The sequence below is a fragment of the Eurytemora carolleeae genome, unplaced genomic scaffold (genome assembly GCF_000591075.1).
Source record: "Eurytemora carolleeae unplaced genomic scaffold, Eaff_2.0 scaffold73, whole genome shotgun sequence".
In the NCBI taxonomy this organism is placed as follows: Eukaryota; Metazoa; Arthropoda; class Copepoda; order Calanoida; family Temoridae; genus Eurytemora; species Eurytemora carolleeae.
This window is the reverse complement of record NW_019396049.1, coordinates 372,429-389,562: the sequence shown is the minus strand read 5'-3', so window position 1 is coordinate 389,562 and position 17,134 is coordinate 372,429. Positions and strand designations below refer to the sequence as shown.

Below are 17,134 nucleotides of genomic sequence, written 5' to 3'. Positions count from 1 at the left end.
ATATTAGCTGGTGTTTCACAATTATAAATATATTAGCTGGTGTTCTTTACAACTATAAATATATTAGCTGGTGTTCTCCACAACTATAAATATATTATATTTGTGCATAAAGTCAAAACTTGAGGAGCTAAGTCCGTCGTAGCTATAAAGTTGGATTAGTTTGATTTCTGTCTAGATCACAGTGAGCAAGATCCGGACTCCGGGAAGTAAATGTAAACTTTATTTCTTCCACGGAACCTAAATCTAAACCTCCAGTTTAAACCTTGTCCTCCGTGAAAACACACCCTCTACCCTCAATCCTTAACCCTGATCCATGATTCATGGTCCATGTTCCCTAAACCCTGATCCTTGATCGGCCAGAACACGTAAATTCTACATTACAAGGGGAACCTATTGGTTTGAGTTAATAGGGGAAATTAGTTTTGAATGGAAAGGATTCAAGTATTTAAGTGTTTAGGTTCAAATATTAAAAAAAATGTTTCTGATATCATACAAAAGTGAAAGAAAATATCTTGAGATACATTATTCCATAAAAAGAATCTAGCTAAAGACATCTTGAAAACAGAAGTGACAAAACTAGTCTTTATAATTCTCGTCATTTTTAAATCGATCAAGTTTTGGATATCATAATAAGAAAAGTGACAAAACAGAAAGAAAAGGGAGAAAAATATTCTGAAGTTTTAAAGTTCTGTATAATAACTCAGTCGTAAAAGTAATAAAACAATAATCTTAACTTCTTCAAGTTGTAAAAAAATGTTTGGTTTTGAGTCTGATAAACAATATTTTAGAAGAAAACTTATTTATCTAGATTAGGCCTAGTTTAGTATCCAAGCAAATATATTTTGTATGGTCTGGAGATCTAAGAGAGAAAAGCTGCAAGCTCCAACTCTGCCAGGAAGGTTTTGTCTCCGATAAACTGCAAAAAAAAAAACATTGTCTCCGTCAGCTCCGGGTTCAGCAGCTAAGATGAGTTCTCAGATTGATTCAGAATCTGACTCCCGGAAGTCCTCCATTGTATCTTCATCTGTATCTATCCGTTCAACAAAACTAGACAAGGTCTTCACTTCCATTAGTTTTTTGACATTATAGCCCAGATCGTCTACTGGTTACCTGTATCCTGGTAAATTGTATCCTGGTTACCTGTATCCTGGTAAACTGCATCCTGGTAAACTGTATCCTGGTAAACTGTATCCTGGTAAACAGTATCCTGGTAAACTGTATCCTGGTAAACTGTATCCTGGTAAACTGTATCCTGGTAAACTGTATCCTGGTAAACTGTATTCTGGTAAACTGTATCCTGGTAAACTGTAGCCTTGTAACTGTATCCTGGTAAATTCTATTCTTGTAACTGTATCCTGGTAAACTGTATCCTGGTAAACTCTATCCTTGTAAATGTATCCTGGTAAATGATTTCTCAGAAACTTGGAATTCTCACGAAATACTATTTTCTCTAGGACTCAAAGACAAAATATTTTAATATTGTAAGTAAGGATAACGGAAATCGAATTTTATCAAATTAAAAAAATAGAAAATTAATGATAAATTATTGAGAAACTGTTTATGTATGTGTTTGTACTACATTGATAAGCATAAAGTGTCAAAGAGAAGAGATCAAGTTGAATATTTCTCTAGTTGGAGATGACAGTACAAGAGCTGAAGAAAACTGTAGACCAGAGAAAACATGAAGCAGAATCCCTGGCGGTAGGATTGAATGAATATATATAATTGGCTAGACTGTCTTTCTTGAAATAATATTAGCTTTTAAAAAGTGTTTTCCTGCAACAATTTCTTTTCGTACATAATAGAAAACTACAATCTTATATTTGGAAGATTTCTGTTTTCACAGCTAGATTTTTCTTATTTCCGACCAGCTATAATATTTCCAGAGGGGTTATATGCGCACTACAAAAAGTTTAGGCCCGATCTGTTCAGGCGTTTTGGCGTTTATTGAATACAAACAAACATGACAGACAAACAAGCCAACTATATATATTAATTAATGTCGTATTGTCAAAATTGAAAAAAAAAAAATTTAAATATCTAGGTAAAATTTCCTATTTAATGAGCTCTCAGTTAGACTTCTAAAGTTTCCAACTTAGAAAGAGTAAATTTAATAAATAAAGAAAACTCTGTGAGACAATTTGTTTTTGTACGATTTTACAGTAAGTTTATTTGCAACTTTATTCAAATTGGCCAAAAATTCTCTGCAAAACAGTGAGCAAAAAAAAAACCGCAAAATATTTAGTAAATTACTTTTAATTTCTGATTGTGTAAAATTATGTCGGTACAATAAAAGATCTAATATTTCTGATCGTGTAAAATTATGTCGGTACAATAAAAGATCTAATATTTTCGATTTAATAGCTTTACCCTCACTTATAGACTACAGCCTTTATCTAACAAATGATACAATATAAATTTCACACCCCCGTCCCACCGGAGAACCCTACCGCCACTCTACAGGAGAACCCAGCATTTTTAACGGAGACCCAAAAGTTTTCATCGGAGACCCCAAATAAAATAGTAAAAATATTTTAAAATTTTAAATGTTATTGTATAAAATGTTAAAATGTTGAATATTGAGGAGACAGGTAGAGAGGGAGGGCGGAGGGTGTAAAGTCTAATAAGGGTATAGATAATAAACACGCACGAGAATTTTTAAATTTTTAAAAATGTTGTAGATTTCTTTGTAAATGCATTAAATAATATCCAAATTAAAAAATTTATGACAATATGAATTTATATAGGTTTTTATGCCATAAAAAGCAATTTACATTTTCAAAAATGTTAACTATTTATTTTGGGTCTCCGATGAACACTTTGGGGTCTCCGTTGACAATATCGGGGTCTCCGGTATGGTAGCGGCTGGGGTCTCCGGTACCACTCCGATGATGCTGCTTTCTTCCTACACTTCTCAAGATCTCAATCTCTTGATGATCTTGAACCAATATTTTTTAGATATCCCAGTTTAGGATTCATTGAATCGAAAATTTACATAGATATAATTTTCTTAATTTTGAAAATATCATTACAAATGAGTTTCTGGACTCTTTTGCTCTGTTTATTTTGAGACACCCTGCAGTATGTTTAAAAAAATTTAAGATGGAGTTGGATCATATGGAGAGAACAGTTCAGGAGTTTAATAACAAGGATTCAATCTCAACTACTCCACAGGGGTAACATACTCTTATCTTAGTTAAAAAACTAATACTGAAAGGGTATGTTCTATCTTTTTAATGTAGGCTCAAAGGAACTGAACCCTAGCAATAATAATTTTCTTGTCTGTGTATCTTTGCAACCTGATGCAGTAGACCTGTGATTCAAATTTTAACTGTGAATTCTGTTAGGTCAAATAGTCTGAGTTTAAAATATCTAAGGGTTACATCATCAGGTTGTAAAGATATTCATTTTTTTCTATTAAAAAGTATAAAAATATTCCTTTTCTTTAACACTTTAAATTGACAATTTAATCAAACATTTATATTCTAATTTTCTATTCTTTTTATTCAAGTCAGCTCTTAGTATCGAGTAGGTATGGGATTTGTAAACAGAAAATATAAAAAATTGGAGTTCGAACTAACAGATGTCAAATTTTAATATCTATATTATAATAGATTAATCAATTTGAAGGCGAACGTTTTGGGATAGCACTTAGGTACATGGAGCGAATTAAAGGGTTTAACGCTTTGAAACAGATAATTAAGGCACAAATGACGCTGAAAGAAATGAAGCAAAACTTCTGCGGTTGAACCGTTGAGAGGGGAAAAGGAATTGTCTAAAAGCTGAAGATTTAAAAGTTTTGCACACTGTTGTTATGTGATTAAAAAGAAAAAAAAATTAAAAAATATATTTAATCTCTATTCTTAGCAAAACAGTCCTAACTCTTATATTACTTTAGTGTTAAACCCAAGGAGGATAAAGAGAAGGATACCCTTGTGTTCCACGGGATTGAGAAGGACGTGATGGAGGAGGAGGTTGGAGAGGATCCAGAGGTTAACAAGAACTTCCTGGAGCACAATATCAAACGTCTGCTCCGGACAGTTTGGGGAGTAGAGACGGACGGAACATTTACTCATGTGTACAGGTTTACAGTTTCAGAGTTGATCGTATTTTAAACGCAGTTTTAAGTATCTCTCTTCTTTAAAAAAGCTCTCAATCGAACCCATGTTACCAGAGTCTCAACAATTCATAAGTTTTTCAGCTGAGACTTTTCTAAAAGAGTTTTTGAACTCCACTGCACAGACAAGCAAGCAATTGTTAAAATTTGTTTTGATAGAGATTTTGAGAACAAAAGGGTCTGTGTCATTTTTCTTCGGAGAGCGGGTTAAACGGAACTTTTTTGAATAATTGATTCACTCTTTACTCTTTATTCTGCCTGTCTATTTGAATTCATTAAATCCCAAAAAGATTGGTTCCAAATTATTTATGGTATCTCACAGGACCCCAGAAAATGAACTTTTCAAAGTTTTTTTAAATCCTAAGAAAAAAATTCGAGAAACTTTTATCTTTACGATATAAGAAGAAAAAAAATGAGGGCTTTAAAAGATAAAACTGTTGTTAAAATTGTAAATCAGGTAAATTGCAAAACGTTTGTGTTTTCGTTCCAAACATTCAAGGGAAAGAATAAATTTTTGTCCTAAACATTTGCTTTCATTGTATTTTTGCAAAACCAATAATTATGTTTTATTCTTTGTATTGCAAATATTCTACGTTTTTTCACTGTTAAAATATTATTGTTTAAAATCAAGTAATAATATTCATAAAATATCCTCAGGCAACGGAACCCAATATATTCCACTGTTTTTATCCTCTCTAATACAACTAAACTTTAAATCATTTTTAACCCAGGGCCCCCAACCACTCTTCCCTCTTCCCCTCCCCTCTCCCCCCCCCCCTTCCAAAAATATAGTATTGTAATCAAATTAAAAAATTTGTTTTTATTTGAAAAATTCAATTTACTACTTAAAGAATTTCAACCTTAAATAAAGTAAAACAGTTGCTGTTATGGAGCTTTAAAAATCCACTGAAAGCTTTACTGAAAGCTGCTGGTTTGCCAATTTTCATCTAGAGAAAATTAAAGATATATTCATCATATCCTAATAACCCATCATAGCTTATCAGTTGAGGTTTAAAGAAACCTCCCTAAGAATAGTTTTTGATTAAGTAAGTAAGTAATATTTATTGCATGTATGTATATAACATGTTAACATATTACAGTGGCATTATACAATTCACAGGATTGCGGTTTACAACGTAATTCTCATATTAATGTCTTAAAAAACGATTTTTCCTTTAAAAGTAGAAAAAATGAACCTAAATAATGTAGTTGAAAGATTTTCTACTCCAGGTGGACCTCTGGACCTAAAGTTCGTGGTTTGGATCCTATAGTTGTTGTATTTGCGGAGAAAAAAGACAAGGATCAGGTTCAGTATTATTCTATTAATCTTAATAATCCTTTACATCAAACTTTTTTTCGTGTTTATAGTATATTTGCATACAACCATGGTATCAGCAGAATAAATCTTATTTTCGTGATTTTTATTTTAAAAATGATTAATATTTTTTTTAAGATGTGTACATTTTTAGAGGTATAACACATTACCAATTAAAAACCCTTAGTGATGTTATTGAATAGAAAACTTTGTAAAAACCACTTTCCGGTTTTTACTGGCTATGACTGTAGTTATGAATTATCTTTATTTAAAAAAAATCCCTCTCCATTTAAATTACTAAAAATTTATACAATAAGTAATTATTAGTTATAAAACATTACAAAACACGAATTTAAAAGATTTTTTCTGATTTTCAGGTTTGGTTAAAGATACGAGACAGTAATACTAACACTGATCTTGCAGTTACTCAGGATTCAAGTATTAGAAGAGTTGGATATAAACCTAACAGGTTAGAAACCTTGCAGAAACATTCATATTTCAAAAACCTAAAAATATAAAATTTGAATCCACTCAGAATAGAGTTTTTAGAAAAGTTAACTGTTCAATACTGCATCTTGATCAGGATTTAAATATTCACTCCTGTTTAATACTACATCCGCAGAGCATGATTTAAATATTCACTTCTGTTCAATACTGCATCTGGAGCTGGATTTAAATATTTACTCCTGCTTAATACTACATCTGGAGCAGTACTTTTTTTGGAGCAGGAGATTTAGATATTTACTCCTGTTTAACACTGGAGCAGGAGATTTAGATCTTTACTCCTGTTTAACACTGCACCTGGAGCATGAACTGAATAGTAACTCCTGTTCCAAACTGCACCTGGAGTAGGATTTAAATATGTCCTTCTGTTCAGTGCTGCATCTGGAGCAAGAACTAAGTATTAACTCCTGTTCAATACTGCACCTGAAGCATCAGCAACTGTATATCATCTCCTGCATAGATTGAATACATAATTTAATTCGATACAGCATCTAGAGAAATTAAATCAATTTTCTCCTGTTTAGTACCGTAGCTAAGGCAGGGTTGCGGGGAAGATCACCAGTTAAACCTATTGGAAAACCTACTCTTCCGTCTTCAAAAGACAAGAAACCTGTCAGAAAGGTTTGGATTCTTTTATTCTTCGCTGAAATTATAAACATTTCATGTAAAGTTTATTCTTGGTTTAGACAGTTTCTCCAACTAAAGCTCGGCGTCCTAGTAAATCTGTTCAAAGGAAGGATGTTTCTCCGGAGAAGAAAATGAGGAATGAAGTTCCAGGTAAAAGAGTTCTCACCACAAACTCTGATTTTCTTATCCCCATATCTTTGTAACCCGATTTTGTAGGTCTTTGATATTTCAAACTATACATTCTGTTAGATCAATTAATCTAAGTTTTAAATATCAAAGGTTTCAATGATATTGGCATTAGAAAATTTAAGTTTGTTTGAAAACCCAAGTTCCTATTTAGCGGATTAGGGAAACAACCATCTTCCTTCCAATATATTACGACATTTACAATCCCACTTCGTCCCATTCTATAGAAACCCCCACCCCCCCAGTACAAGCACTAATTGTTAAAATTATATAATAAATAAGCTAAGTTGCAAGATGCATTAATTCGAATTGATCAAACTTTACAAAATACTAACGTTCTCCCTCCTCAACCCTTTCCCAATCGGAATTCCCTCTTTCACTTGCACTTGGTAAACTAATGAAATTAAAAAATCTCAAGTTTAATCCCTGCAACTATTTTACTGCATTATTTCAGGACTGACCGACAAAATTAATTTTTGGTCTGATATTTTATGATATTCCTTCTCCCTGTCCTACACGGTACACCCCCGGCCTGTCTGTTTAATATTCCCTGTAATCTATCATGTTTATTATCCAAGAATAAAACTTAAACAATTTCTTATTCTATAAAGTTTTGTTGGTTCAGTAAAGTTAGTAAAACTATCTATACTGTTGGAATCCTTGATCATTCCTTTATTCATGAAAAGATAATAAATACTTCTCAATCCATTTAACTTTATTAATATTATTATTATACCCCCCCCCCCCATAAATAAGGTGGTAAGCTCATTTCAGGGGAAGTTTTCCCAAACCGTGATTTTTTTAAATGGAAAATTCAAACAATGAAATAAAAAACGCAAATATTATGTTCTGTTCTTTCATGATACAAAAAATTACAGACATTTAAAATTATGGTATTCAAATTGTTTTGTTCTTACAATAAGATTAAACTAGAAATGGGGGTAATGCAGGAAAATCAATCATCGTTATTTTTATTTATAAATAAATCTTATGTGAAAAAATCTTTAAATAATTTAGCAGTTCATAAAATTTTAAAAAGATATATTTGTTTTAAATAATTATATTAAATAATTGTATAATCGAATTTGTTGCCCTCGTCATGTTAAATGAAACTTTGCAAACAATTAAAAAAATAATTATTTTTCTAGTGACAAATGAAGCTATCCTGAAATGCCAATCTTTCGATTAGTGCAAAAAACTGACAGACGGTGTTTATTCTGATCCATAACCTCGGTGTGAAACTAGAACCCCTGTATCTAAAGTCCAAAAACTGACAGACGGTGTCTATTCTGGTCCATAACCTCGGTGTGAATCTAGAACCCCTGTATCTAAAGTGCAAAAGCAAGGAGAGCTTTATTATATAAAAGTTGATTTTAAAACTTTATAAAAATAATCATATTTATTTTATAATTTAGTTCGCGACGAGTCTATTAAAACTGGTTCAACCAAACCAAAAGCTGAGGTAATTCAGTCAATAAACTAGAGATATTAGAATTACGTCATTAATCATAGTTCATGAGATTAAATTGGACAGACACCGAATAACTGATTGGGTTTAGGTAGAGGAGAAGGTTTAAACTGTGGGAGAGAGAAGTAAGACTAAAATAAACTAAATAGCAGAGATATGGATAAGACAAATACAGAAAAATTAGCTAAGTTTGAAATAAAGAAATAATGAAAAACTAGCTACCTTTGACATAAGAAGGAAAGGACGAATGAAAGAACATTGTAAGTTCAGGCATATGAGAAAGGAAAGGACGGATAGAGAAGAACTAGCTGGTTCAGTATTAAAAGTCGGATAGGACGCAGGAGGTGCAGTAGGACGAGTATAAAAGGACGTATATAATAGAACTAGCTGGTTCAGTATAAAAAGTGGGACAGGACGCAGGAAGTGTAGTAGGACGAGTATAAAAGGACGTATATAATAGAACTAGCTGGTTCAGTATAAAGGGTCGGTATAGTACGGGTATAAAAAGACTAGATAGTTTAGTAAAAAGAGTGGGATAGGACGGATAGAGAAGAACTAGCTCGTATAGTATAAAAAGTGGAATAGGACGGGTATACAAAATGACTATATGGTTCAGTATAAAGAGTGGAATAAGACAGATACAGAAGAGCTAGTTGGTTCAAAATAAAGAGAATAAAGAGAAGAATAGGACGGATACAGGAGAGCTAGTTAGTTCAGAATAAAGAGAGGGATAGGACGGATACAGGAGAGCTAGTTAGTTCAGAATAAAGAGAAGGATAGGACGGATACAGAAGAGATAGTTAGTTCAGAATAAAGAGAAGGATAGGACGGATACAGAAGAGATAGTTAGTTCAGAATAAAGAGAAGGATAGGACGGATACAGAAGAGATAGTTAGTTCAGTATAAAGAGAAGGATAGGACGGATACAGACGAGAGAGTTAGTTCAGAATAAAGAGAAGGATAGGATGGATACAGAAGAGATAGTTAGTTCAGAATAAAGAGAAGGATAGGAAGGATACAGAAAAGCTAGTTAGTTCAGAATAAAGAGAAAGATAGGACGGATACAGAAGAGCTAGTTAGTTCAGAATAAAGATAGGGATAGGACGGATACAGAAGAAATAGTTGGTTTATGTGAAAGAGAGTGATAAGAAGAATGCAGAAATACAAAAGCTATCTGGTTTTAGAATGAGGAGAAGGATGAGCACAGTGTTTATGGATCTCTAGATCCTGATTATACTTTACTAATCCACGGAATAGAATCTGATTGGATCGAGGAGGAGATGGCTGATGATGATGATTTTAGGTAAACATTGGGGGAGAATTTATTGAAGAACTAGAGGTAGTTTAACTAGGTACGACTGTTCAACTACTTCTCCTGCGCTGCCCATCTCAACTTGAACCATAGTCATGCATAGTTTAACTACCGCTTTCTCTCTTCATGAATTCCAAACCCTGTTTTTAACATCAGATAATGTTTTTTTTTTGATTTAATAAGAGTAAATCGAATTTTCCAATTAAGGCGAATGTTAAGTTACCCTCTATTGAAAGAAATCGAGAGAAGGATGATGTCCGATTCACAACAATTTACCCTTTAAAACTTGTAAATTAGATTTCCATGTGCTGTTCATTTTTTTCTGTAAAAGTGACTTGTGCATTTTTTTTCTTCAGAAGCTGTGGAGAAATAATCAGAATAAAACACTTTACACAAGCCTGAAAAACGACATTATCATCCATCTATAAATCAGATTAAGGTTTCTAGGGTAATGCGCCGTTTTGAATTAGTATTTCCTTCTGCTTATAGTAGGGTCATTTTCAGTCCCTTGGATCAGTTAAAGACAGAAGAAAATGAGTTCTCTTACCGTAGAGTTAGGGCCGGGCCGTTCATTCAATAAACTCCAGCTCTCCATTTTCGTAGGAAAGATGTTTTGGAACAGAAGGTGAAGAAAATTATTCAAGAAATAGGAATCACAAAAAAGATTGTTTTCAAGGTCAAGTAAATATTTATATACAAAAGGAATTAAGCCCTTATTGTAAACTCTGATTTTCTAATCCCTATGTCTTTGAAACCCAATGTCGTGAACCTTTAATATTTCAAACTATAGGTTCTGTTAGATTAGAAACCCTAACTTTGAAATATCAAACGTTTACACCAGCAGCAGGCTGCAAAGATGCAGAGATTAGAACATTTAATATGTGGCAAAAACTCAGTTCCTTTCTTACAACCATTAATTTCAGCCTCGGATTTATAAAAACGAAACAAGAAATGTAAAATCTGATGAATGAACTTTAGGATTTATATAAAAACGAATAAAGAAATGTAAAATCTGATGAATAAAGTAAGGATTTATATAAAAATGAAACAAGAAATGTAAAATCTGACGAATGAAGTTTAGGATTTATATAAAAACGAATAAAGAAATTTAAAATCTGATAAATGAAGTTTAGGATTTATATAAAAACGAATAAAGAAATGAAAAATCTGACGAATGAAGTTTAGGATTTATATAAAAACGAATAAAGAAATGTAAAATCTGATAAATGAAGTTTAGGATTTTTATAAAAACGAACCAAGAAATGTAAAATCTGATGAATAAAGTTTAGGATTTATATAAAAACAAACCAAGAAATGTAAAATCTGATGAATGAAGTTTTGGATTTATATGAAAACGAATATAAAAATGTAAAATCTGACGAAAAAAGTTTAGGATTTACATAAAAACATACAAAGAAATGTAAAATCTGACGAATTAAGTTTAGGATTTAAATAAAAACGCACCAAGAAATGTAAAATCTGACGAATGAAGTTTAGGGTTTATATAAAACGAATGAATAAATGTAAAATCTGATGAACGAAGTTTTTAGGATTTATATAAAAACGAACCAAGAAATGTAAAATCTGACGAATTAAATTTAGGATTTATATAAAAACTAACCAAGAAACGTAAAATCTGATGAACGAAGTTTAGGATTTACATAAAACGAACCAAGAAATGTAAAATCTGACGAATGAAATTTAGGATTTATATAAAAACGAACCAAGAAATGTAAAATCTGATGAACGAAGTTTAGGATTTACCTAAAACGAACCAAGAAATGTAAAATCTAACGAATGAAATGCAGGATTTATATCGGTGGGTAGAAGGGCCTCCTCACCTTGACGTTCCTCCAGTTCTTATGCATTTCAAGGTAAAACACAGAACACGGAGAAAACCTTTATTAATCTTTCTAAAACTTAGTTCATGGCTTGATCACTATCAAAGTTTGTAGCAAAGACTCAATTCCTTTTTAAGAAATCTTTAATGTATTTGATGTTGCTATAAAGCAAATAATAAGTTTCTAGTATCAAGAAAATCAACTGCACAATTGCTGTGTTTCATGTTTAAAATCATATCTTTAGTCTAAAAGTGCTCAATGTCGGTTGTATTCCACAGTTTTGTGTGGACTACTGTATTTTTAACTTAAATATTTTATTTTTGTTATTAAGGGATGTGGGGACAAGCTCAAGCATACAAATAAAACGACAAATCAGTAAACCTATTTCCAGATTGTTGTGGGGACTGTATACATATTTAGGATAAAAAGGATAGGTTAGAAGTTTACTCCGTATGCAAGGAAGGATTGAAGAAAACCGGTCTTGTAATCACAGAAGACTCAAGGTATACATTCATATACTATCTATTTTCTAGATACCTAGGTTTAACTCAAAATACTTAATTTTCTCTTTACATTATTGGTCTTTTTGTGATGCAAACATCTGTACTTTTCATCTACTGTACATTTACTTTTCATCTACTGTACATTTACGTTTCATCTACTGTACATTTACTTTTCATCTTCTGTACATTTACTTTATCTACTGTACATTCAAATTAAAATTTTTTGTCAATGTATATCTTCTAATCTTCGTACTCTGTGTAGGTCTCGACTAGCTGGCAAGAAACCAAAAGAGGTCTCAACAAAATTAAACTTTAACTCTTTCCTGGAGCATTATAAATCTTACCCAACAGCTCAACTACTTTACAATAAGATGGTTCGTCTACTCTAAACATTATAAATCCTACCCAACAGCTCAACTACTTTACAATAAGATGGTTCGTCTACTCTAAACAATATAAATCCTACCCAACAGCTCAACTACTCTATAATAAGATGGTTCGTCTACTCTAAACATTATAAATCCTACCCAACAGCTCAACTACTCTACAATAAGATGGTTCTTCTACTCTAAACAATATAAATCCTACCCAACAGCTCAACTGCTCTACAATAAGATGGTTCGTCTAGATTTTAAATAAAACTATTTTCTGATATGTGAAACTACCTGGGTTCTCTGTTTACTATGATAGATAGATAAACCATCAGAGTGAATTGTATAATAATAGAGTATAATTTCTAGAGTATAATGGATTTAAGTAATTGGCCTTTAGATTGGTAACATACAGAGCAGGCCATCTTTACTTGGAAATTGTTTTGGATCCCATTCTTTTTAATATTATGGGTCCTTTGCATACGATCTATCTTTTTTATATTCTTACTCTTAGTATACTAAATGCATTCCTGGATATCTGTTTAGCAGAACCCCTGTGCAACCATGAGGTTCTAATTCAAGGAAAGTTGTTTCAGAGGTGTACGCATCTTTTGTACTGCAGTGTACTGTCTCTGGCCGGTAGTGTAAACACAGAGCCCAAAACTTAAGACAGGGTATCGTTATGAAAACCAGTTTTAAAACCCGGGTTTTACGAATGGGATTAAGCAGTTTTGTGGATATCGATATTTTTGTTATGAAATATTTGTTTCTTCCTATTCTCCATTTTTCTCGAATCTCTCAAATAAAAATCTACAAAATGTTAAGACCCCAAAAAGGAAACTCAAGGGTTTCGTTGAACGATACTCTTTTAAATTTCGGGCTCAGGACGGATGTCGAAGCCTGACATGGGATCCATCTGTTACATAAAAAATTAATGAAATATTCTGGTTAACGGAAACTATTATGTGAATTACCAAAATTATCAAAATTTAATGCTTTTAACCTCCTCGGATACTAAACTAACACTGATGCATCTATTCTTGTTTACAAATTCCACCCAGAGAAAACTGGTTTCAATATGTACGCAGAGTATAAGCAACTGAAATTAACTTTCCTTGCATTATAACCTTGTGTGCAATTATACTGCATACATATTTCCCAATAAATTTTTATGAAGAGATTTCTGTATTCACCCATACTTGGCTCCTTTTATATTTGTACATACCTGGATCTTTGTATATTTGTATACCTGGATCTTTGTATATTTGTATACCTTGATCTTTGTATATTTGTATACCTGGATCCCTGTGTATCTGTGTACCTGGATCTCTGTATATTTGTATACCTGGATCCCTGTATATCTGTATACCTGGATCTTTGTATATCTGTAAATCTGGATCCCTCTATATCTGCATTCTGCATACCTGGATCCTTGTATATCTGTATACCTGAATACCTGTATATCTGTATACCTGGATTCCTGTATATCTGTATACCTGAACCCCTGTATACCTGAACCCCTGCATATCTGTATACCTGGATTCCTGTATATCTGTATATCTGGATTCCTGTATATCTGTATACCTGAATCCCTGTATCCCTGTATATCTGTATACTTGGATCCCTGTATATATGTTACCTGAATCCCTGTATATCTGTATACCTGGATCCCTGTAAATCTGTATACCTGGATCCCTGTATATCTGTTTACTTGGATCCCTGTATATCTGTATACCTGGATCCCTAGATCTCCTCCTGACCGGCTGGGCTTATGAGTCCCAGTCTGCTCTACTGAGTTAGTTTAAACTACTCACAGAACCGAGAGAGAAGATAAGATTTGAAAAGTGTTTACAAAGTGATGAGAGATTTCTCCTGTCGTTGTTAGAAAAAAAGCATTGCCAAAACTAACATCGTCCGAATTCAAGTTCAAGCTGACAAATATTTCACTAAAACTTTTATTAAGATTTACAATCCAGAATAACTGTAATAGTCAAGATTATTGAATATTGTTAATACTATTACTACAAGTAATTATACAATTAGATATTCTAAATTTAACGCTAGTTTTTTAAACATTTTGAAGATGCATATCAGGAAAACGATTCTTGAAATAAATCGATAAAGTTTTCTAAATTAATCGTAAATTGCAGATATTGAAAATAGTGGTTTAAGTATCTTAATTTTCACTTTTCTTATAACTTATGAAAACTATAAACATGAAGCTTGACATTATTTTGCTAAAGTTTCTCCTGCAGCGTTTGTTTATTTCAAGTGAAGAACTAATGGGTCTTTAAACTAAGTGGAAAATATGTTTACGCATTCAATGCATTTGTTGTTTATAAACAATTCTTCAAAATTCGTCATGACTCCAGAACGTTGCAAACTACACAGTGTATAGAACTGGCGTAGGCAGACAGATTATGAATATATATCTCCTATCGAAAGTTTTTGAAATAGATTCTATAAACCTCTATCATAAATAATTTATTTACAACACTCTAACAGTTGTATGATCCAAGCCTGTGCTGTACATACATTCACTCGTACTGTCCAGTCAGGACTACCTAGTGTAGAGTTGACCCAACACGTTTTATGCCACAAATGTACTGTCCAGTCAGGACTACCTAGTGAAGAGTTGACCCAACACGTTTTATGCCACAAATGTACTGTCCAGTCAGGACTACCTAGTGAAGAGTTGACCCAACACGTTTTATGCCACAAATGTACTGTCCAGTCAGGACTACCTAGTGTAGAGTTGACCCAACACGTTTTATGCCACAAATGTAGCCTGGCAAGATCTGCAGTAAATTTCACCGCAACAACATTTCTGCGGATTTCAATGATTTTAACTGAATATTTGTCATTTGTTTCAAATTCAAGAAATATCGCCATTGTAGGAACAACGGTTGATATAAAATCAAAGGAATTAAGTCTGTGCCATAAACACTCTCTAATTTTCTAATCCCTAAACATTTTCATTCCAATGCCGCAGACCTTTTATATTTCAAGCAATGAGTTGTGTTAGATAGGGATTAGGTTTGTGGCAAAGTCTCAATTCATTTGATTGATATTGTTCTCCTGGTTTCAGAGAACATGGATTTGTTTCCACACACTGATAAATATACTCAAGCAGAGAATATGGATTTGTTTCCTTACACTGACAAATTTTCTCAAGCAGAGAATGTGGATTTGTTTCCTCACACTGATCAATTTTCTCAAGATTATAAAGATCTCGAGTTTATTGGAAAAGGAAGATTTGGAACAGTTTTCAAGGTTGAAAGCAGGTTAACAGGTATAATGGAAATATTCTGCTAAGAGAAATAAGTTCTGAGTTGAACTGTGTCGGAATTAGTTCGATACATCCGATGTGATTTAGATTATTGTGATCATGCCACAAAGTATAATTAGTCCATGTCAAACTTAAGTATAGCACGATATATCTTGTACTTTATTATCTTATTGTAGAGTTATTGCGAGCTTATTGAATTTATAGTATTTTATCGAATGCTTTTCTCATCTAAATATTAAAACAAGACATTCCTATGTAATAGCCGGTCAAACGGCTGGACCGATTGGGCTGACATTTTTTGTGGACACTCATTGGTGGCCAGGGGGGTGTTATAGGCTAAAAAAATTATACATTTTTTTCAATTTTTTTCCACGGGCAACGCCGGGCCCTTAAACCAGTATTCTATATAAAAAATCAAGACATTCGTATATATGTTGCGTATAGCCAGCCAAACGGCTGGACCGACTGGCTTAAAATTTTTTTTCCACGGGCAACGCCGGGCCCTTTAGCTAGTAGTAATAAAGCAGCGAGGTCGTATACTAATTGTTTCATACATTTGACCTACTATCTAGTTCACTGTGAATTCATCTAAACTTGACAGTTGTGACAGAAAAAAAAACATTTGCTCTCGTATATATAAATTTTTGTTTTAAGCTTTTTGTTGTACATTATTATTAGTTTTCTTTTAGCAAGATTTTATAAGCTTTAACAGTTATAATCGAGACAACCACGGTTTAGAAATATCAGGACTTTCCAATTTTTTGTATAAACTGTTTTACATCTGTGACTTTTTAAGATTATTTAAAAGATTGAAAAATAAAGAAAAATAATCCTATTTATGAGGAAACCATGTTTTATTGCTTTTTTATTGCTCATGTCCGTAACAATATGTTTGCAAGCAATTCATTTAAGGGAAGAGGTTGCTCATCTACATTGTTGAAAATACACAAAACCTTCCATTTTTAGATTTAGAAACATGACAAAGCCGATCTTACCTCTGAAGCACAAAATAAACTAATACTTTTTAAGTATAATAGGATATATAATAGTATAATATTTTAATATGATAACTCTAAACGTAACTTTTTAAATTAAGTTAACAAGGACTATTTATTATTTTATCTTTTTAATAATAAACGAAAAACGTTTATAAATTAGCAAAATTTTCAAATACTGACAAACACGGTATGATTCAGATTTTGACATTTTGGCATCTTTAACTGTAAGCATGCAGTAAGATTGTCGTTTTCCTGATTTAAAATTTTTTTTTATCTACGTATTTTTTAAATAGACGAATATTACCTTTAAACACTGCAGCGGCTGTGTTATAGAATGTGTTTTGAATCCTAAATGTTTTGTTTAAAACCTAGTTTTATCCAGGTCAAGTATTTGCTGCGAAGCATATTGAATGTCGTCGAAGCAGTGAGAAGAAACGAATCCTGGAGGAAATACAGATTTTAAGGAAATATATAATTGTTTGGTTCAGACAACAATTTTAACATTGTAAACAGACACAACCCTAGAATATAACAAAAAAATGAAGATGAGGCAACCACCATCATTTTTACATTTTAGAAATCGGCATTCATTATCAAGGGAAA

At 32.5% G+C, this 17,134-nt stretch overlaps 1 protein-coding gene across 1 annotated transcript; it reads left to right on the top strand.

Annotated features, from left to right (window-relative positions):
* The first annotated feature begins 67 nt into the window (after positions 1-67).
* Positions 68-16,978, top strand: LOC111704167 (uncharacterized). The gene is made up of 15 exons (XM_023476322.1): positions 68-1,056; positions 1,633-1,701; positions 3,103-3,176; positions 3,899-4,084; positions 5,348-5,423; positions 5,810-5,901; positions 6,461-6,557; positions 6,623-6,713; positions 8,165-8,211; positions 9,402-9,520; positions 10,133-10,205; positions 11,338-11,403; positions 11,791-11,873; positions 12,136-12,491; positions 16,914-16,978. The coding sequence occupies exons 1-14, from the start codon at positions 967-969 to the stop codon at positions 12,260-12,262; spliced, it is 1,290 nt and encodes a 429-aa protein (XP_023332090.1). The 5' UTR covers positions 68-966; the 3' UTR covers positions 12,263-12,491; positions 16,914-16,978.
* The last annotated feature ends 156 nt before the right edge of the window (positions 16,979-17,134 follow it).

Excerpts from the sequence above, each read along its gene's own strand:
- LOC111704167 (XM_023476322.1), top strand. The coding sequence starts at position 967 with ATGAGTTCTCAGATTGATTCAGAATCTGACTCCCGGAAGTCCTCCATT. Across the intron at positions 6,558-6,622 it reads ACAAGAAACCTGTCAGAAAG|ACAGTTTCTCCAACTAAAGC; the intron begins GTTTGGATTCTT and ends TTCTTGGTTTAG. Across the intron at positions 11,874-12,135 it reads GTAATCACAGAAGACTCAAG|GTCTCGACTAGCTGGCAAGA; the intron begins GTATACATTCAT and ends TACTCTGTGTAG.